The sequence below is a fragment of the Tauraco erythrolophus genome, chromosome 3, assembly GCF_009769465.1.
Source record: "Tauraco erythrolophus isolate bTauEry1 chromosome 3, bTauEry1.pri, whole genome shotgun sequence".
In the NCBI taxonomy this organism is placed as follows: domain Eukaryota; kingdom Metazoa; phylum Chordata; class Aves; order Musophagiformes; family Musophagidae; genus Tauraco; species Tauraco erythrolophus.
Genome location: NC_141467.1, coordinates 23,095,604 through 23,117,936, shown reverse-complemented (window position 1 = coordinate 23,117,936; position 22,333 = coordinate 23,095,604). Strand labels below are relative to the sequence as shown.

The 22,333-nt window shown below is 40.5% G+C and overlaps 1 protein-coding gene across 1 annotated transcript in view; it reads right to left on the bottom strand.

The window, feature by feature from the left end:
• Positions 1-20,837, bottom strand: part of DAP (death associated protein) — a 53,957-nt gene extending 33,120 nt beyond the window's left edge. Inside the window, exons 1-2 of the mRNA XM_086609050.1 lie at positions 20,745-20,837; positions 14,090-14,186 (exon numbers count right to left, since the gene is read on the bottom strand). Of these exons, the coding sequence (XP_086465176.1) occupies positions 14,090-14,186; positions 20,745-20,799 (152 nt within the window). The 5' untranslated portion in view covers positions 20,800-20,837. The remainder of the gene's footprint in view (positions 1-14,089; positions 14,187-20,744) is intronic.
• Positions 20,838-22,333: the final 1,496 nt, after the last annotated feature.

Below are 22,333 nucleotides of genomic sequence, written 5' to 3'. Positions count from 1 at the left end.
TACGTGATGGATGTGCAGAACCAAATTAAACTTCTAGACCAAAATCATCCATGTCTTGACATCTATCCAAAGACTGACTAGTCTCACTGCAGACTTTATTTGCAGAGACTACGCTAGATAGACTAACATGTGGCATTTACATTTTTCATCTATATTTACCGGGTTGTTTTCTAAATTTTCAACTGGAAAAACAGAGACATGTCTCTACAAAATCTCTCCCAGGTTTGTGGGAAAACTATTTTTTTCAGACAACTCTTACATTTCCTTCCTTTTCCATATTTTGAAAGCTAAAACATGGGTTGGTTTTTTTTTTCCCCCCTCCCTTTTAGTTAAACTGATTTTGGCAGACCATGAATCATCAACTAACACTGCAAACCTTACATCCCTTCATTTAAGAAAGAGGAAATCTAACTGAAAAAATGTATAAATCAAGGCTTCTCTCTTTGTTTTTCATTCTTTTCTTGTATCTGTTAGAAAAGCTCAGCCTATATTTATGCCCATGACTAAAGTCTAAAGAAACCAGGAAAGAATTAACAATATCCAATTTATGCCACACATTAAAGATAATGGATACAAATGTAAGCAGAGCTTAGGAGAGTTAGGGTGCTGACTCATACGCTGCTATGCCAGAACTAATCTTGCGCAAACATTCCTTGGCAATCAAATCTTAAAAAAAATAAAACCAAACCAAACCAAACAAACTTATACATATGTCTTAAAATTACCCTTCGCTCCTCCCCAACGACTAATTCTCAGATTCTACCCAGAAGAGATTTCCTGAGGTACTCTAAACACTATCAGGGTTATGTCAAGCAATTTGATTTACATTTTCTCTAGCCCTTTTTGCCTAGGGAATCTTGCAAGATTAAAGGTATTAATAATATCATGTGCAACAGCAGTGAATCCAAAGAATAACACTGCTTTTGAGTTGTTCTCTGAATTTGCTATAGAGATATGCCACATAGACTAAGTGGGTGTAGGATGCAGAGATAAGATCCTCATCTAAGGCTACGCTGACAGGCCTGCTGACACCAGCTGAGGATCTAGCCTACTTCTGCTATTTATAAAAGGGTTAAAGCAGCAAGTAATTTGTTAGAATAATTTAGAATTCAGTTTTAAAATGCTTTCCTAGAAGGTGCTCTGATGCAGGTTTCCAGCTTTTCAAGTTCCTAAAATCAGCCATACCTGTTCTGCAAACTACTGCAGCAGTACTACTAGATTGTCTCCGTAATCAACTAATGCCACCACGGCCACTGAGAAGCCAAATTCCCAAGTACTTCTCTTATTTAGTATCAATATATAAATCTTTCATGAGGTCACCATTTCCTCCCAACACACATATGTCTCTATTGAAACGGAAACTGATCTTAACATTAAGTCAGCCTACAATTAGCCATTCAGCGTTAGACCACATATTCACCTTGTTGACTCTCAGTGGGCAGCAGTGAACGCGTGGGGAAGGAGATGATGTCGGATGATGTAGAAGAATGCTCCTGAGAGGACTCCAGAAACATGCTGCTTGGAAACTTCCCAAACCAGAGGCTGCGTCCTTGGATTCAGTAGCCCTCGAACTATTTTCCATGAATTTTACAAGGGCTTTTGTAACCCAAAACTACATTTTGCACAGTTTAGTGATGTCCTTCTGGAGTTCCCCACCATTGGTAGAGCATTTAACTAATCAAAACAGCTCTGTATGACCTGCAGGCTTGAAGATTTCACTGTTTACTTCCTTGTTAACATCACTGACAACAATCAAGGCTTTCACTGTTTGCATATATGAAGTCATACATCTATCATTTCCATAAATACAGCTTTCGTTTATTCATTCAAATCCTAAATGCTTGAGTATTTGCCTGAAAGCTTGGCCCAACACTGCATTCTCTACTGAAAGGTGAGATGGGCTATGGAATCTCATGGCAGTAAACACTAACTGAAATTACAGCAGACTAAACATAAACTGCAAAGATTTAGTAACTCCAGTGTTAAAAAACATCATTATGAAAGCTGTGAAAATCTGAGATGACTTCTGATAGAAATTCTGCTGTTAGGTTCCTTGTACAGACACTTCATCCCCTTTGACAATCTTCTTTTTCACCACATTTTGTAGTAACATAATTAAGTTCAAACAAAAACAAATGAATGTCACTTCTCACAGAAGCTATTTACTTGCCAAAGTTTCTTAAATAGGTACAAACAAATAACTTAGAAAAGGAAATAATAAAACCAAACAAATAAAGAGTTGATTTGTTTCAGCAATGTGAATGCTGAATTACATTCAGCAGATGAACCTATTACTTAATTCCTTTGTTTGCATATTTTTGCATGCTACTTAGCATGTAACAGTGTTAGAAAACTTTAGCTCAGGATTTTCTAGGGAGAAAATGAGCAGGTTTTCAAGGTAAAGTTACTGTAAACTCACCCCAAAATATAGGTTAAATATGTTGGCTAAAAATCTAATGCAACTGGTATTAAAATCTGAATGAATTATCAAGTGAAGAAAAAACCTTCCAGTCTATTTGATATGCGCAGAAATCCAAAAAAATGCAAACAAGGCTCCTCATTAAATAAACTGAGTTACCATGGGATATGGCAGAAGACACTCTCCAGGATCAGAAACTGGAAATAAAGCATAGGAATAAATCAAATATCATAAAAATAGAGGTTAACAGTGGGATCCTAGAAAAATCTCAAAAAGAGGTCTAAATAGTGAGATGACAAAATATGCTAATGTTAGTGAATTATTCAGGATTAAAAAAAATCTGAATGTATAGAGTTACAAGGGATCTCAGAGAAATGATGGAACACTAAAGTGAAAGAGAAAGATGACACCTTGATAAATGAGGAACATATGCACTGGAAAAACCAATACTAACTGTACATATATAATAATGGGCTCTAGAACAGTTATTAAGCTCAAAAACAAATGTTGGAATCACTGTGAAAAGATTTTTGAAATCAGCAGCTTAATACCATAAAGGCAGTTAAAAAGGCAACTGGAACACAAGAACAATTAAGAGAAGGAAGCAGAAAAAAACCCCAAACTATTCCACTGTGCAAGTCTGCAGTATGCTTTTATCCTCCACACTGCAATTCTAGTTATCTGACAACAAAAACAAACAAGATATAAGAGAACTTGAGGAAAAATATACAGTAGAGAGAAGGTAAAACAAAACCAGCTATTCACTATTTCTTAGTACCTAAGACTTGGAGGGCACATGAAAAAGTTAACCAGGCAAGCAAAAAGAAAACACTTTCTGCAACATCACTAACTTAGACTGTGGTACTACCTCCACAGGAAGACTACTATCAAGGTGAGAAATGTATGCTCAAAAGAGAGTATGCTCAAAAAGTATGCTCAAAAGAGAGCCAGAGAAATAAGAACTAGGTCCAATGCCAGTAATGTGATATGATTAGCAACTTTCTAAGCAGTGATTTGGACTGCTAGATGCTGGGAGAGTTCATTGGGCTTGTTTGACACCAGCCCTTCTTGTCCACTGCCCCGAAGTACCATCTGTTGGTGAGAGCTGCAGGCAGGCAAGGACAGACAGAGCTTCGTGCTGGCCCTGCACAGCCATTCGTATTCTTTAAAACAGAAGAGGAAGGGAGAGATTAGAATGAGGTTATAACTCTCCCTTTCCTTCATTGTATTAATAGTTTTATATTGGTTTAGAAGATATGGCAACAGGCAGGGAGAAGTACAAACTATATAGTGTCTTGAAAAGCCATTAGTTAATAAACTTACATAAATTAAAAAAAAAATGCTGGAGAGGAAGATAAAATCTGGTGCATTAACTGTGAGCTGTTATCTTTCCTTTTCTCCTCCTATTGGCGGGGGGAAAAGAAAACAACAAACTGTGTGCATTAACTTGGCTGATTTCCTCTTTCCAGTGTGAGGTATTAAAACCTGAAAGAATGATCAAAGCAATAAAAAAAAAAAAAAAAAAAAAAGAGATCTTCTAGCCTATTTGATATGCACAGATTTTCAAAAAATGCCAGCAAAGCCCCTCATTAAACTGAGTTACCATGGGATACAGCAGGAGACACTTGATCAGAGGATCAGAAACTGGAATAGCCAAACACAAAAATGACACATCAGTGCTTAAAAACATCTATGGCTATTACAGACATATTTGTATTAGAACTATGGAGCACCTAAACACCATTTTTATTGCTCAGTCCAACACGGAAAATATAAAAGAGACAATTCCTGATCACCAGACCAGCTGTTAGTCAGCTCTGCACAGAAAGAGGAATACGTACATAGAGGTCTCTCAACATTTTAATTCTTTTCAGGAAAAAAAAGGTGATTTTCGGAAAATACAACAGGAAGAGAACAACTGGCAATCACTAACTAAAACAGAAATAATTTCAAGGGCAAGACACAACACAAAATAAGAACATGAAGACTAGGAAACAAGGTGTCATAAAAGGAGATCCTCCGAAGGGCAGCAGCAGGAACAAATAACACATTAGCAGTAGGACTGCAAGTTTTCTATAATCGTACTTGCTTACAAGATATGAAGGAAAAACATAGTATTAACTTCAAAGCCATCTAGAGGTCACCCAAACTATCCCAAAACACGGAAGGAACCAGAACAGCTGGTGTTATCAGCCAGGAGGACTGTTTGGAGAAAACAGCAGAACATGAAGCTCCACTCCTTAGAAGCTTTTTAGGTTTTGGCATTTTTTTTTCCTCAGTGTAGAGTGGAACAACAATAAAATCTTTCAAACACACCAGCAGACACAGAATTGTGTAATGCCTGAAAACAGGAAATTAATTCTACAACAGTTTTCCATGCAATAAAAATGCTAAATTTCATTTTAGTCAAAAGCCTTCTAAATCTCCTTATGTGGAAGAATTTGTGGTAATGTTATTAGTGTCAGTGTTGATATAAAACAGCATACACATGGCTACATACACTTTTCCTCTAGAATCACAAGTTAGCATGATCCTAGAAATAAAAGGAGAATCACAGAAGTGTAAAAATACCCAGTTCAGTTTGCTGAAATTTCATTCCATCACCTCCAAAAGCAGTATTTTAACAAACAAGCCATACAGGGTGGTGCATTAACTTGTCAGTTAATTCATTAGTGCCCCACAAAGTCAAAAATCTAATATATTGCATATAAATAAGTTGCTTATTAGCAACAATAACATGTTGCATACTAGCAATTATGCCAATAAGCTGCATGCAAAAATAAAAGTTGTTGTTGGTTGTTTTTTTTTTAAATCTAGCAATGGCATCTTTTGTAATACCAGAGTGAACTTCTCCTTTGAGTAGAAACTTGCTGAATTCTTTGTAGAAAGAGACACATGCAAAGTACTCCTGATCACCCTAAGAACAACCAAATGGTAAACAGAGTTTATCAATGCATGTTCTCCATGAGGTTACAGCCTCAGAAGAGTGACCATCAGGACTGGAGGACAATCAAGCTCATTATCAGTGTTTAAGGTGTACAAGGACAGGCACTTACTTGCCTTGTCACTTGCTTACTGAACTATTTTGAAGACTTTCAGTAGATCCAAACATTCTCAAAAAAGAAACACTACAACTTAAGCTGTTCTGGCAGCCTTCTGTCTGACCCTTCCACTGTAACACCTGGAGCTTTGTGTAACAAACATTCAGCACCATAAAGCACAAGCAAGTGTTTGTCTTAAAACCAGTCTCCTGTATTTGTCATTTTCCCACAGTGAAATTTAGAATTTGAGAAGACACCTACACAGGCATACCTGCAGCACATTGTTGTTTGCAAGCTTAATGATACTTCCCCCCCACTCCAGACAGAATCTCAAGGCAAGCAACAGGAATTCAGCCTGAATCAATGCTTTGAGACTGGTGGAAGGCAGAGTCCACCTGCTCCAAAAGACACCAGCGAAACCAAACACGCTGGAACTCTAGGAACATCTGATTCAGTACTGCAGTATGGGGTGCTAGATGAAGCATGCCACAGGTCTCTCCATAATGGAGAGCTAGACTAGTATTTAATCATGGCTCTAACAACCTGAAAAAAAAAAAAAAGCGCTACATTTCAAGATGATTAGGGAAAAGAATGAAGCACTTGGGTTGTACCCCACAGCAACAAAACCAGCTCCTCTTTGAAGACGTTAACAGCCCCAGGCTCACCGTGTTATATATATTCTAAGGAACGAGTCTCAGAGAAACTGAAACTCATCAGAATTAAGATTTGTGTGAATGTTGCTCAAGTATTTTTTACTAATTGCTATTTATTTAACAGTATGCCTGTGACCAAGACGCAATCATTGAAACGTTACAACAGAATCAGAAGGCAGCAAGCCTACTGCAGCCAACACTTTTCCATCAAGTAATGTGTTGCAACAAACAGCTCTATCAGCTGCTATAGCAGATTAAATAAAACTCTGATAATAATTAAAAAATGTTTTCAGTGTTGTCTTTAATTATCTCTCGTGTATCTCCTGCTTCTAGTACCAGTGTCCTGGGAGCAGCCAACTGAAATTCCCTCTTGTTTGGCCCAGCGACAGTAAACAAATGATAATTCTCAAATTCATTTTAATATTAAACTGCTTCAAAGTTCAGTGCCTGCTGCAGCTGAGGCAGAAGAAACTTAAGGGAGAGGAAGGTGCTACTTGAAAAACAAGATCTCCCCCTTGGCACACATGGTGCCAATCTCACACACCTCCTACCCATTTTCAGCTCATGCTGACTTCACTTCAAACATAGGGGTTTGATTCTAAATAAACGAATAGCATCTGGTCCTCTGGCAGCTTTTTCTAGTAGAAATTCATAATACCTTTAGCTTCAGAAATGCTTTCAGTGTTGCTGAACATTTAAGTAACAGAGATCAGGGCTTAGCTGGCATAATGAAAAGCATTTGATTACACTTTTGGGTTTGGGGATTTTTGTGCTTTATAATGCCTATGTAACGTCTGTTTCAACATTATCTTTGCCTTCAAATTGGCATGGTGAATCTTCATTCCATGCATTCCACTATTTCAGAAAGATATCAAGAAAAAAGCACAAGCAAAATGCCACCACTCCAGCTATTAACTTAAGATATTTTACTTTTCTGTACAGACATGGAACGCCCTGCTAACTAAGCCATGTCGCTCACAAGATACTACTTTCCTTCCCATCCGTTCTCCTCTTGCATATGACTAAGCTTTTCTCACTTTCCTCATCACACAGAATACAAATTATAGACTTTCATTCTTTTAAAACCTTTTTCTTACACCAGCTTGGCCAACAATTCAACTCAGCTTTCCAGCTAATTTCATAAGACAGCATATGTTTCTTTGGGACCGAACCTGGCTCTCACGGAGCTAGATGGCATATCTTCTATTCACTTTGGGGCAGGGTGTGGGAAATATCAGATCTTTTTTAGTTTTTTCACACATGCACACAGTACTTCAGGAATATGAAAAGAGCTATCCACATAATGTCATAACTAGCACTTACACTGATGGATTTATCAACCTACTGCTTCACTTACCAAGAAATACTGGAAGCATGAAACAGTCTTTCAGAAGACTCCCATCTTCCTATATGAGAATGCTTCATTCATAATCTTGTCTAGTTCTTTCTCAATTCCCTACATTCACAGATATTTTCACTTCTTAAGTGGAGATACTCACAGCCTCTTTTCCTGCCTTACAGTAGTTCTGCATTTAAAAATCAGTATTACATATTCTATTCTCTATAGTTATATCTATAACTGTATATGCATTTGATACAGTTCAACAGGGGTCATAGCAATTACTTTGCTACTTGTCCAAGTAACTGGTCATCTGTAAAAAAAAAAAAACACATGAAAATCGCAAATATTGGCTTTTGTTGTTATAATAAAAAATTATGCATCTATAAACTTTATCAGACTTGAGCATCTGCTAATCATAAAAACTCTATACAAAAGATAAGAACACGAAGATGAATAATAAAGTGGGAAAATGCATGGAAGGCAGTATCACTTAGGTAAAGGAGAAAAGTGTGATACGATTAAGAAGCTATACCCCTAATTGTGAAGTGAATTTAAGCCCAAAATAATAAAGATAAGAAGGAGGATGAGGAAAAAAAAGGCACAAAGCACAGATTGTCTTTGGAAAGTAAAGATGTTTTGGAGAAGATAGGAAGCTATTTCCCTAACAGCGCTATGTTCTGTACTGTGCTTAATAATATTACAAAATTATAGTTGTAAATTTTTTACAGCTCTTCTGCCAGAAAAACTTCCTTTTAGCCTTTGGAATATTTAACCAAGTAAATAAAAAGTTACAGTCACACCAGACTCTGGTATGACAATGGGACAAGGCTCAACGTTTGCTGCATTTTGCATCTTTCCCAGAAACTGCGAGCATGGTGTTCACAGCCAGGTTGTTTTTTCATTGCATTTCTCCCAGACATTTAATCTTCTAAGGCCAACTGCCTCCAAAGCTTCACATCTGAGCAACAAGAGCTCAAAAGCCAAAGACATGAATAAAAACCCTGAAGAGTCACATCCATTATGTCCATACATTTAATCAAGTTTCAGTTTTTATATGGTCAAGCAATAAAACGGCAATATACAGTCTGTGAACACAATCTTTGTGTAAAGCCACATCAGCTTACACAGGTAACAGAATTAAGGCCTCAAAAAGAGGAGGGAAAGAGGTGGAAGAAATGTGAGTTCTGTCAAAGAGGAGGATCTGGATGTTGACAGATGCTTGTACTTAGTATCAGCGCACTCCTTCAGAGCTGCCTCCACTGACACAACAGCCCGAGGGACCTTGTAAGCCAACGCTGAAGTGGCTCTGCTGTCAGAAAGGGACACTCAGTCAATCCTCTACCCACCAAAGTTGCACATTTCCTCTCCAAAAACTTAAGCAGAAGATCTGGCAGCCTACCTGTCCTGACCGAGCTCTTTCTTTTAACCTCAAATATTCGCCATGCTGAGGCAACACCTGCTTGTTTTTCCAATATTTTGGTTTTACAGACGCGTGAACACAGGTGAAACCTTATGTTAGTGAACTACATGGGAGAAACACTATTGGCCTATTCACTCTGAGTAGTTATGGAAGTACAATGTTACCTGTTCCTGGACGTTGGGTTTCCATGTTTAACAAGCTGTAAAGTATCTCTCTCTTTTTTTTTTTTTTTTTTAAAAAGAACACCCCAAGATTTCTCTGTGTCAAACACCTGCTGTCTCTACAACATACAATATTAGAACTAACCAGACTGAAACATCTTCATCCATGATGGAAACGACCTCCTACAGGACTTGTGTGCAAGCAAGTTGAACGCTGAATGTCATTTCCCAGGTCTTGGCTGTGCTGAAGGGCAGCTATTCCCAAGTTAAAGGGTCAGGACTTTGACTCTACAGTTTCTGCTGTAGCTAAATAACCAGAACAACAGGGTGAAATACAAGGAGTAGAAATAGTTTCAAGCACTTCTAATAGAAAAATAGAAAAGAAAAAAAAGCAGTTGCATCTTAACTAGCATATTCAGACTTTACAAGTAACGCAGAGAGATACCTGAAGGATGAGAGAGACCTTCAGCAACTCCTCTCTCACCATGTAACTGAGTAAGTCCTGAGACCAGCTCTTTGACATATGGACACCCACATGCCTCATTAGCATCGTTTTGCTTTTGAGTCATCACATTCTAAATTATCCACTTTTTTTTTTTCTTTTGCACAATGAATGTAGCTAAGGCCAATATCCACATCCTAAACTGAATAAAAATCCATGCTGCATAATTTGTTCTTTCTAGAGCTAATAGTAAAGTCAGACATAATGCTGGACTCAGTCCCCAGGTAAGTTTAAGACACAAAACACATACAATTTACATAGGTATACTGAGAAACCACTCTACTGCCGTAATATTCAGTAATTAAATCACTTTAATTACTCACTTTGTTTCAGAAATATAACAAAAGAGAAGGAAAGAGTCTTCAGACATGAAAGCCTTTATCCTGTTTGTTAAAACACAGTATAAGCTAGATATTTGCTTTAAATGTTTTTTTTTTTAAATCCAGATGCTGATCATAGAATCATAGTTTCTTATTCTTGAGGTCCCAGAGTGACAATTAAGCTCTTTTGCAAAACTTAACAAGCAAGCAGCTTTCACTTGAAATTATCTGTCTTTCAGGAGTATTTATTATGGCTCAAGTGAGATGCTGGCACAGGAGTGAGTGTGATATTTGCAAATATCAGTTAAACATGCATTCTAACACAGCCCGGGACTACAAGTAGCCTACTTATTCCAAACATTTTCTATGGCAATACTGTCCTGAAAAATGACTGTTTCTATTCATAACCTTATTTCTAATTACATGTTTCACCTTCATCTAGCATCAAAAAAAACCAAACTGTCCAGCAGCTATCAGTACAACTGTCGATTGATCGAAACTGCAACCATATCCAAAAACCAAATCAATGCAAATCTTAAGCAGTTACAGAAACATAAGAAAACCAATAATGGATCAGATCAGAAGTTCAGCCAGCCAGGAGCCTACCTCCAATCAGGCTGATCAAAATCACTAGTCCTGAGGAACACGTGGGCCAAGGACTCCACCTCACAGTCAAATTTACCACTGATATTTTGACCACAGTGGTGCCACTGGCTTTGGATGCCACACACAGGTTTTTTTAGTATACCTAAACCAAATGATTCAAGCTCTCCCTTCTTTCATTGAGTCTTCTCCATATAATCACATTCAGCCATTCCTCTTTAAGTAAAACCGTATTTATATCAGACATATAAAATTCTTTCTATTATTGCTCAAGGCTGAGAACTGCCTTGTAGGAAAAGTTTAAATTTGTATAAAACCATCTTACCACATATTGTTTTAAGGGATCACAAACCACCATTATGACAAGTCAGCCTACCATTTCATGAAATGGTAGGTTGTCATAACAATTTTATTTTAGGAGCCAAAACTGAATAAAACACTTTGCAGAGTAAATTACAGTAACTGGATTGCAAGTTGCTAAACAACTGAGAAAAAGAAATGTTGAATACCTGGTAAACGTTACTTTAAAGTCACCTTCATCACAGCACAGTTAGCTACTTCAGGGGTGTTGACCTGTATCAGCTTTGTTTACATTACGACTAGGAACACTGACCCAATGCCTTTTTCCACAAGCATGCTGCAAAAACAATGCCAGCTGTCTCCGAAGCCACAAATACTTCCATGAACTGTAGCTGAAAGCTTTCTTGCTGAGCAGCTGCTCAGATCTGTGCCATTGTGGGGAGGAGATGTGCTCTGGGAGCTCGCAGAGCTTGAAATCTTCTGCTTCGATTTACTGCCAGTTCCGCTAATCTGTCCTCAACTTAGCCTGCAATAAGATTAAAATTATCACTCAATCACCCTAGCCTCCCTCTTCACACACACACAAATTACTCTTCGCTGTTTTATTATCTTCTCTCACATCATTGTTAGCTGCCAGTATCACCTGATACCAATTGCCTGAAGAGCTGTTTGCCTCTTCTGACTTTGAACGCAGTAGGGAGTAGACATCATATCAGCGATACTACCTTAAAATGGCAAAGACTGAAAACATGAGAGTAGAAAGTTAAAAACACAGATGTCTCTGTGTCTGCTTCGCAAAGGGACGTATACCAGCTAGCAAAGGCCAAAAAAGTACATATATGTTGGTGCAGGAAAAAGCAGACCAGAATGTTAGTGGCCTCTTCTCCTACTCCTGATAAACCCACCCCCATTTCCTGATCAACCTGCCTCCACAGGCATCAAAAAGCCAAAAGTTTTAGAAGGGCACCATGAATCACCAGGAGCAGACACAGAAACTCCAGGGGACTGCACCTTCCAGCACAAAAGCAGTTGACACGTCGCAAATGTAATTTTGACAAACTACAACTTTAGGCACTATGGCCCGTGGAGTTTGCTTATTCTGTCCAAGGCTAAATAACCTCCTGCTCGTATCTAGAGCTTGTACAGCCACTACCTGCAGGAAGTATTCCCACAGGAGCCTAAACCAGCCACATTAAACCCTCTCCCTCACAGACACAAAGGTTTTCCAGTTCTACCAGGAAAACAACTTACCTCAGACTTGTAAATCGACTTACAGTTTTCTTTCATAATTCATGCTGGTTCCTATCTAACTATGCTCCTCATGTCCCTCCTGCCACTTTCTTTCCCAAGAGGATTAAATTAAAGAAATAAAAAGTTCAGACCAATGTTTTTTGTATTAACATACAGTCTCGAGAATAACTGTATGCACAAGTGCCTAATATGGACCGATCACGTATCCTCTACAAGAAAAACAAAGCAAAGAGCGCACTCTAAGTACGTATTTTGACAACGAACTGACCAGGTGGCTGAGGGAATGGATTTTATGAGGTGCGACTGCTAACTATTCCCTAGTTAATAAGGTAGCTCTAGAAGTCATCAAACTTTCTCCTCTGCCTTTAACGCATGAAAGTTGCTCACGCACCTGCTTTACAATATTAATATACAGTGTGCATTTGTTAGCGTCTTATGACCAGGCATGTACGCCCCCTCCCCATCACTCTGTTGGCCAGGCTTTGTTTTGCATTGTGCACCTGACCTGGACACCCTGCAGATGACACTGAACACACGGTCCAAGGAGACACCTAACACATGCCAGCTAGGATTGGTCCTTCAGGCCAGAAGGACAGACTAGGCAATCTCCAAAACACACACAGCCTGAACACAAAGTCCTCAGCACCAACTGTTTCCTCCTACAGATCTCTCCCTATCATGCCACAGCACTGGCTAAAGCAGCCACAGCCACAAATATATCATGTTAAATTTTAAACTTTTCCCTATGCTATTTGAGTGAGAGGGGAAAATTATAATCTTGTATGAAGAAAGAAGTAAAGCAGATAGCTATATTGTAACAGAGGTTTAATCTGTGAAGGTTTATATCTGAAGGCCTAAGAAGCCTTCTCATTTGGATTCTAACAAGATTCCCTTACCACAAGGTTGGCATGCCAAGGAAATGTAAGAATAAGCAGGTATACAACACACCTTAAATAAAAGGATGTATCCCCAAGCAAAGTTTAGATTAAGCATGAGATATGATTCCTTCCTTTGGACAAAACTTGACTGCAGTATAGACTCTGTTCCAACTTATGTTCCACTGAACAGAAATAGAAGATGACCGACTTGGTGAATCAAGAAACAGCATAGAGTTTCATTTTCCTGCCTTTCATTTGAATGTATTAACTAAAATACTTTTCTCATAAATGTGTTTCCTATTCAAGTTGTGATTCAGCAAATAAACACGTTTGTTCTTATTTACACAGACATTTTCACAATGCCTATTTGTTACCATTGTTTTACATGGAAAATAAACATCATATAAATCAGTTTACTTACCAAAGCACAAAAATAGCTCTCTGTTTTTTTTGCCTTGACCAAATAGCAAGGATAAACCCATGCAATAAGCTAATACATAAAGACTTCAGGTAAATACAGTCTTGGCTACAAAGAAAAACAGCTAGCCAAGGACAGTAGCACAAAACCAGGTGGCTTTTGTATGAACAGAAACAAAGCAACAGTCAACTGAACCTCCCGGCTTTCATTTCTACACAGCAGTTACCAGCAGTTTCAAGTAGATTTATTAATCTATAGTAACAAATGTTTGTTTTGGTATCCTCCAACACTGAAACTACTAAATTCCCACCTAAAATAAAAGCAGACAATAGCATTTATTTTTATTTATCTTTTAAAAAGCATCACATCGTCACACACCTCACAGAGACAGGATTATGGGCCAAAGGGCAGAGGAATCACCTAGCACACAGCAAGAAGACCTCGTATGCAGATTGACAGCCTAATGCTTGGGTCCAAACATGCCTAGCCTCTCTACTTCTGCACAGTCTGAAATGATGTTCAGAGATTTTAGAAAAGCTGATGTCTCACTTTAACTGTTCTTTTTTCTCTAACCTTCTCCTACCTGGCCAGATCAAGGTAAAAATTCTCAAATTCCCCAGTTCTCATGAAGGAGCATGTAACTTGCTACCACTTTGAATCAATTTTATGATACAAAACCAACTGCATCGCTGGTTTGCTATCCACAAAGAAAACAAACTGGTGATAAGGTTTAAGGCCATGGAAATTTGCTGTAGCACATGCACCAAATCAAAGTGTTCACCTGCTGGTTTCCCAGTCTTGGTCATCCTTATCTTTTTCTTCTTTGGCATCAGAATTGTGTGGGTGTTTCTGCACAATCCGCATCCCACCAGCTTTTACTGGAACAAAAATCAGAGAGACACAATAAACCTCTGTCAAATCAGCATAAGTGAAGAACACTTTAAGGATGATTTCCTCTTCCCCCTCCCAGTATTTTACAGAGTAGTTTAATAGTAATCGTAGTTTGAAAAAAGGACCCAAAGCATTTAAAAGTGGCAAGCCTGAGAAACAGCTACTTTAGGACAGCATCTGTCATTCTTTTTCACATCATGCCATCTTTGCTCATCCTGTGAAGTTGCAGCTCATTTTACCACCTGCTTCCAATACCATTTTAGAAAATGCAGCTCTGTTTGAACTCTCCCTCCACCCCTGTTAACTTGCAGCAGTCAGAAGAAAGGGAGGTGATGGGTTGCATAACTATGCAAGAGGCCACAAACACGAATGTTAAACACTCCCATCAAGATAAGAAGGGATGAAGAATCTCCCTTGTCATTTCAAGTTAAAAACTACAGCTATAATAATAATAATATTTATACAAGGAAGTACTTCACGAACAGTGTAATAATAAGCAAAGTTTAGGACTGTTAACTCACATCCAGACCAGAGCTTTTTGTTTTGCAAAACATTAGCATCTATCACATTTCAAATCCTTGTCATGATTTAGTTTTAGAAACAACGCAAACGTGAAAGCTTCCCTCTGAAACACAAAACAAGAAGTGAAAGCAAATCCACTTATGTTCACCATTTATCTCCTCCGAAATGAACCATAAAATAGGAACCAAGCCAGGCCTAACGCTGCAGCTACTAAGCAGAGCAACAGGCAGGCTGCTCTTGAACCACTTTCTGTTTTAATACCGTACTTCTGCCTAAGTAAGACGACCATAAGTCTGCGGCCAGCCTCAGCAGAGGTGTCACAGCCCGATCAGGCAGGATGCCGGAGCAGCACACGGAAGGAGCCGGAGCGGCTTGCCAGCGTGGCTAGGGCAGGCTGCTCTTCTGACAGCCCTCCTGGGCACGGCCAGCCACCTCGCAGCACTTCAGTGCACATCCCGGAAACTCAGAAACGGGTTCAGTTCTCGGTTCTGAACCACGACAGCAATGGAAAGGACACTCCTGTGCATAAATTTAACAGCCTGGGGAAAGGCCAACAGTAAAGAGAAAGTGACTCACCCTAGGAAAAAGTGACAGCTCTTCCGCCCCGGGATCTTTTTAAACAGATTCTAAACTTTGTGTGATATTTGAAAGATCAACTTCTGATTCAATAAAGGACATGAACTAAAGACAGGTAATAACAGACAAAACTAAAGAAACATATTTTAAAACCTATCAAAACTGCGTCCCCTTATCATGCACTAAAAAATAAAAACAAAACACTAGCCATTTTGTGTTCTCTCTCCAGCATAAAACTTGCAATATTTAAATTGGTGAGAAACATTTCACACGGGACAAGGAAAGACAGGCAGGTCAGTCAACAAAGAAATGTAGTTATAAAAATGAAACAAAAATTAAAATTCCTGTTAACTTTTCTTGATACAAACTCCTTAGAAATTTACATTTGTTTGCAAAAGCAAAGACTCCCGAGTTCTGTCAAGAGTTGTCTTGTTCTAACATCTCAGTTAATCAAAGCAATTGGTATGTTTTATTTACATTCCTTCATAAATTTAACATCATTGCACAATCGGTTCTTATTAGCTCCCTTTCAAATTACTTTTTGTGGAAGATACTGTCTCCACAGCAACATCTGCCAGGTTACAGACAGCACTTCTGGACAATACATGCACACTTCCATGTTCTTCACCATCTAATAGAAAACTAAAGAAACCACTACCTGAAGATTTAGTGTTAGTTTAGGTCTAAAAACCTCTCTCCTCTCATATTGTATATCATCACACCACCAGCCACTTGTTTCCTCTTTACCTGTCACTGGCAAAGATACGCATCTAACACAAATTTGTCTGTATGTAGAATTAACAGGGATTAAAAAGCAAATAACCAGACAATGAAAAGGCATAATAGTGACTAACCAATGTTGTAACTTGATAATTTTAATAATCTTATTTTTTGCACTAATATCAAAAGGCATAGTATAGACAGATAAACGTACATTGGAGCATAATTGAATAATCTTTAGTAATCCACTGTGCAGATCTGGGAGATCAAAAGAAGAATCCACCAAACAACTGCAGTAATAATTTGTATTTCTGAGACCAAAAGTGAAATAATGAGATCAGCATCCTGTACGTAGAGTTGATGTACATCTCTGCCACTTGGGACACAGCATGCTCATACCCAATCTAGTTCAAGAGACTTAGCTTAAGAAGAAAAATACCCTTGCAACATAATTCACCTTCCTTTTCAAAAGGTTTCAGTCAAACTACACTACCTCAGGGTTAGAAAGAGAGAAGAAACGATTACATCCACCAATCTAAAGACAAACCCACTCCATTTGTGAGTTTTTCTTGGGACTTGGGGAGGATTCATCTATTTCTTACTTGCATAACATTTATTACATAATTTGACAGATGCTTATCACGGTGATTTTGTCACTTAAAAGTCATTCTTAAAAGAGTAAGAGCTCAGATTTCCTTATAGTAAATCCTGCACAGAGCAGAGAGAGTATTTAAACAACTGACAAACCACCTTCCAGAAAACTGTCAGAAATCAGTGCCCAGAGGAGGATGGTACCAACAACGATGTGCTGGGACTAGGAAGAAAGCAGTTCCCACGCTGAAGAGGGACCTCGGGCTGCAGTCGCTCAGGAGAGGTCAGGTGGGAACTGTGCTAAGGCAGGAGAGGACCAGGAACAGCTGCCCATGGCGAGGGACAGACAAGAGAGGCCACCAGCTTCTAATGCAAGACATAAAGAGGGGATCATCTGCCAGCCCACTCTGAGAAGAGCAACAGCACAAATCTGCTTGCCCCACTGCTGCATAAAAGCTGAGGTTTGGGTTTTAATTACTATCTGTCATGTTCTTCCCCCAAGAAGCAGATGGGACTGTCTCGTTTGTCCTGTGAACACCAGCCTGTGTTCTGCTGAAGGGTATGACTACTCCTTTGGAAATGCATTAAACAACTGTGTTAATCAATTACTTTTCAAGACAATCTGGCATCGGTAAACATTCTCAGCCTATTTACCCTTCCCTCCCCCACCACTGCCATGCTTCTTAGAGACTGCTCCCAGTTTCTAAGACCAGATTCTGAAATAAACCCCACCGAGTCACAGCAAGCACCAAGCACCTAGAGAAGCACCGCAGCTCAGCCACAGCTCTGGCCCCAGCTCCCTCAGGTTGGGGACGCGCAACCTCACAGCCCCAGGCATCCCTTCCTGGGGAAACTTTCCAGCTCAACCTAAGTCACAGCAACTGGACAGGAACTTTCAGAAATCCAGGGTATAACCAAGAGCTTTAGCAGCTTCCTGTTTTCCTTGAGCATCGTATTAAATATTAACACAGAATTTATTTCTTATGCACTGTATAATAACAGATTCCATTACGTTGGTAAGATGTACGAAAAGCCAGGACCAAGGGAAACACAAAATCCACTGTTCTGCAAGCTTAAGGGAGCATACATTAGTGCCTGACAAAACAAGAACGGAAGTAAGAGTTATTAGATACCTTTGATTCACAGAAATCTTGGCTCAGAGCTATATTTTTTTAATGTAGGAAAAAGCACATAACTATTTTCACTAACCTACCATAAGGCTTCATAAATAAACTATTAACGCAATCACCTTGCTTTATTCCTGTACAGTATCTACCAGAAGAAAGAAACAGCTAAAAGCGTAGTTACACAGAGCTCTTTAGAGGGACTGCAAGCTGTACAAACCTACTCAGCATTTATTACGGATGTATTGACCTCACTGACAGACAGATATTTAATAAAGCTTAAGTTGGGGCCCTCTTAAGTTTCAGAAAGGGGTTCAAATACACTTCATGTGCCCTGTTACCAGCCTGAGGTCTTGAGGTTTCTTTCCATTTCACTACCCTTTGCCTTTTCAAGTGTTTTTCTTGTCTTTTTTTTTCTCCTCCCTATGTGAAAGATCAATGCAGAGAGAAAGCTAACAGACTGCACAGAGCCAGTAAGCAAGGGCTAACAGTGCGTATGAAAAACAATGGATTTGTCAATTCTGCTTTAATTTGATGACCCAAATCCTTCCTAACTTTTACATGTGTAATTCATACTCGGTGGGTTAAGACACACCCGTAATTACAGGCAGGGCTTGTTATACAACCATATGCAGCAAAACCAGAGCTTTTAGGCCATTAGTCAAAAAAAGATCCCCTATGCACATCTTTGTCTTGCTAGGAACTAGCCTTCTTATTTACGAACACAATTCCAACTGTATTTATGTAGCCATCGTTTACTTATTGAAGAATTCTAAACTTTTGTTTTATTAAAACTTGTTTGTGGACTGCTATGTTGCATTATACTATTATTCAAAGATCTAAACTGGCTTGAGATAGAGGATTAAAACTTAGCCTCATCCCCTAGAGTAAAAATAAACTGTTGCTAGTCAGCGCATTTTTTGTGGATCTTCAAAGTGTCCACAGGGCCACTTTCCTCTGCCAACCAGCTCAGAACCATCTTCCTCCAGAAACAACCTGAAGATACGGTAAAACATTGTTTTTTTTCCGGCCTCAAAGAAAGACCAAAGAAACACTTGGTGATCCCCTTCCTTCCAAAGCTGAATTGGTTCACGCTCACAAAAAAGCCCTTACAGATGCTATAGATCTTAAAAGGCACATATCCAAAAATGTTCTTCAGTTCATATGCAGACGCATGTTTTACAAAGAAAATAATACTGAGACACTCTGACAGCAAGGGAAATCTGTATTGTGCTCCAACTGCGCTTTTGCACAGTGCATTGCCTGTTTCTCATGTCTTACGGAAGCTCACCTCAGGCTTTTAAAAAAATTCCACTTGTTTCAAAAGATAGTTTTTGAAGCAAAACTCTCAAACACACAACAGTATCAGAACATCATAGTTATGAAGCATCCAACTGAAAATATCTACCATTAATTCTTCGTTCCCCTTCCATTGATGGTGCAGTAGGAATACACAGCTAAACCAATCTAAGATTTTAATCATCCCTTCATACTATAGCTGATGCTTACCTGACCTCAAGCTGACGCTGCTGGAAGAGCTAGAGCAGCAAAAGCTATGGATATTGGGGAAGGTACTTTGGTTTAGTTCCCTGAACCAGCTCTCCAGGAGGTCAGGTAAGAGCTAATGCCAGGACAAGGGAGGCTGCGCAAGTTGGACGACTCTGCTCCACCAAGTCATTAGCTTAACTGTACTGCTGAACTGTATCTGCCATGCAAAGCAAATCCATTATTTCTCACTTCTTATCTATTTAAAGGAATTTCAGCTCCTCGTTATAAAAGAATTTAATTAGAGTTCAAAAATTGTTTTCAAATTTAGCTATTAAATCTCATAAATTGATTTGAATATAAAACTAACCACCCTGTCAATTAAGAATTTCATCACTTTTTGACTGAAACACTTAATGCCCCCCTTCCCCCACTATTCCACCACGAAACACTAGAAGACATATGAAAAGCTGCTTGTGCAGGGACTGAAGTTCTCTTTTTTAAGAAAACTGTAATAAAGAAGAAGAAAAACTAACAGCACGTCAAGGAACAAAACAACATGGACACTGTAAGTAACCGAACCCTGCCTGCATACAGAGAGGAGATGCTGCCTATGGACAGCGGCAGATCAGTGCCCCACCAGAGGTGAAACTCAGCTCCTACCCTAACCACCTGCTGCTCTGCTCAACGCTGAGCATGCGGTGCTGGGTGGAAGGTGCCAAAGTTCCTTCGTCGGGCAGCTGGTAAGCAGCTTCCTTGTCTCCTTCTCTGCCAGCCTCCAGAATTAAAGCTAGGAGGACACAGCCCGCTCTAGCACTCAAGCCGTAACACCCACATGCAAAATGGATGCTCAGAGTACTATTAATTCACAGTTTGTTCACACTCCGCATGCACCGTGCTCCTGACGGCCACGCTGGCTGTGCTGTGGCTGAGGCTGCTCCCTTTCTGCCTTCTCGGTTTCACAGGCCTTCACCGCCTCTCGAGGACAGGATGCCCTCATGGACGAGGACCGATGAAGACAACACTATCTGTCTCCCAGGGCAGAAGCTGGAGATGCCAAAGAACACAAACCAAATCAGGACCTGTATGCAACCAGCGAGCTTCGCTGGGAAGCAGCAGGACAGGGAGCGAAGGCTGCCAGAGAGCAGGGAAAGCGGAGGGAGAGAAGGGTGAGCGGCCAGAAGAGACGGGGATGGGGACCCACGCACACCTCCCAGCGCCAGAAAGCCGGATCAGACGTTGCTTTGGGCAGCAGCGCCTGAGCAGAGGAGCACGGAGAAACCACTCGAGGCTCACACCCCCCGGCGGCGGCGGGACCCTCCCGAGGCCGCCCTCGCCCTGCTCAGCCGCGGGCAGCCCGCCGGCGCCAGCAGCCCGGGCACTCCGCGGGAAGGCGGCGCCCGGCCGGGCTCTCCCGGCGGCGCTCGGCGCCCCCAGCCCGCGGCTGCCCAGGCCGCCCCGCCCTCCCTACCCCGTTCCCAAGGCTGGGAAGAGAAAGAGCGGAGAGACGGGAACCGACGGCCGTACCAGCAGGAGGGTGTCCGGCCCGCGTCTCTGCTTTCTCTTTGGGAGGCGAAGACATTTTTACTGTGGCAGCGAACCCCCACCGGGTACCCGCACCTCGACGCCGAGCAACGACCAGCGCCGAGCAAGGACCAGCGCCCAGCCTGCCCTGCGCCGCCTTGCACGGCACGGCACGGCGCGGCACAGCCCCGCTCCCGCCCCGTCAACGTGGCCGCCGGGCGCCGCCGCCAGGACGCGCCCACCGAGGGGCGGCACCCACCCGGGCGCGCCCCGACTGCGCTGCCGCCACCGCCCTCCGCCGTGTGCCGCCGCCGGGGGCGGGGACGGCCGGGCCCCGCCTGTGAGCCTGCGCCCGCCTGCGCGGGGGGCTGCGGTAGGGAGCTGGTGGGTGCTGGGGGTGCTGTAGGCGATTCCTTACACAGTGCCTGCTTGCTCTCTGCTTCCGTCTGTCCCTCTCCCGTCTTTCTTTCTCTGTTTACCAGCCGTTTGGGTTTTTGTGGTTTTTTTTTGTTTTGTTTTGGGTTTTTTTTTTTTTAATTTCTCGTGATCTTCTCTGGCGCTGCTAAACGTGACGTTAGTGTTGCGAAACTGCCAGCCTGCGGGAGCCTGCCTTGCTTTTTCTTTCCCCCTGGGCAATAGGAATTCATCCGACTTTATGTAACTGGTTCCTGCAACAGACTGCCTGTTGTAAAATCCCGTTTGGGTAGCCTATGCAATTCCAGAGTGAAACACACCTTTTTATTTAATTGCTACGAGTGAACGGCACAGGCAATTAACATGATTCGGAATTACGTGCTTGTTACGCTTCAAATAATACTTTTCATTAGTGACTAATTGGCAATTCGCATCTTCCACTTTTATTTTGTTCCGCCAAACCCTGCCGTTCAGATCTCTTTTTTACCTTCTTTTTTGAAATCCCAGTGCTGATTCACGCCGGTTTAAGGAATTTTTCAAATGCTTCAGTTAGATTTTCAAAGTGATGTAGAAAGACATGGAGCACGATATCTAAATTAATTATATTGGCAACACAGTGTAAACCATATTGGTTTTCTTTTATGATTTGGCATAAGGAAAGCAAGTCCCCCAAAAGATGAGTGCAAGATGATTGGAAGTTGAACCCCTTGAAAGTGCTGCAGTAATGCTGCGTCCCAGGTATGTTATAGGGAAATTAATGTACTAATATTTTAATAATTTACTGTCGCTCTTTATTACAATTATATTACGATTGTCAAAATATAAGTAATAGGTAAATACACAGGGGTTTTTTTGGCAACAGTCCAAAATATAATCACATCATAGTATCCTTAACAGCCTACATGAACAAATATTATAAAAATGCTGTAACTAAGTTCTTGCATTTTGCTGCTGGGTAATTTTAATTTCTTACACATACAGCACTTCAGATTCTCAGATTATATTTTCAGTTCTGTCACCTTCTGTGGAGCCTAACACTAATGACTCCAATTCACTCTCCAGTGTCTGCCAAAGTCTATTCAGATTATAATTTTTCATAGGGCAGAATTATCTCCTAAATGGAGATTTTAATACTTCTTTGCCTACTGTCCTCTGGTTTAGAATGAAAAGATTATATT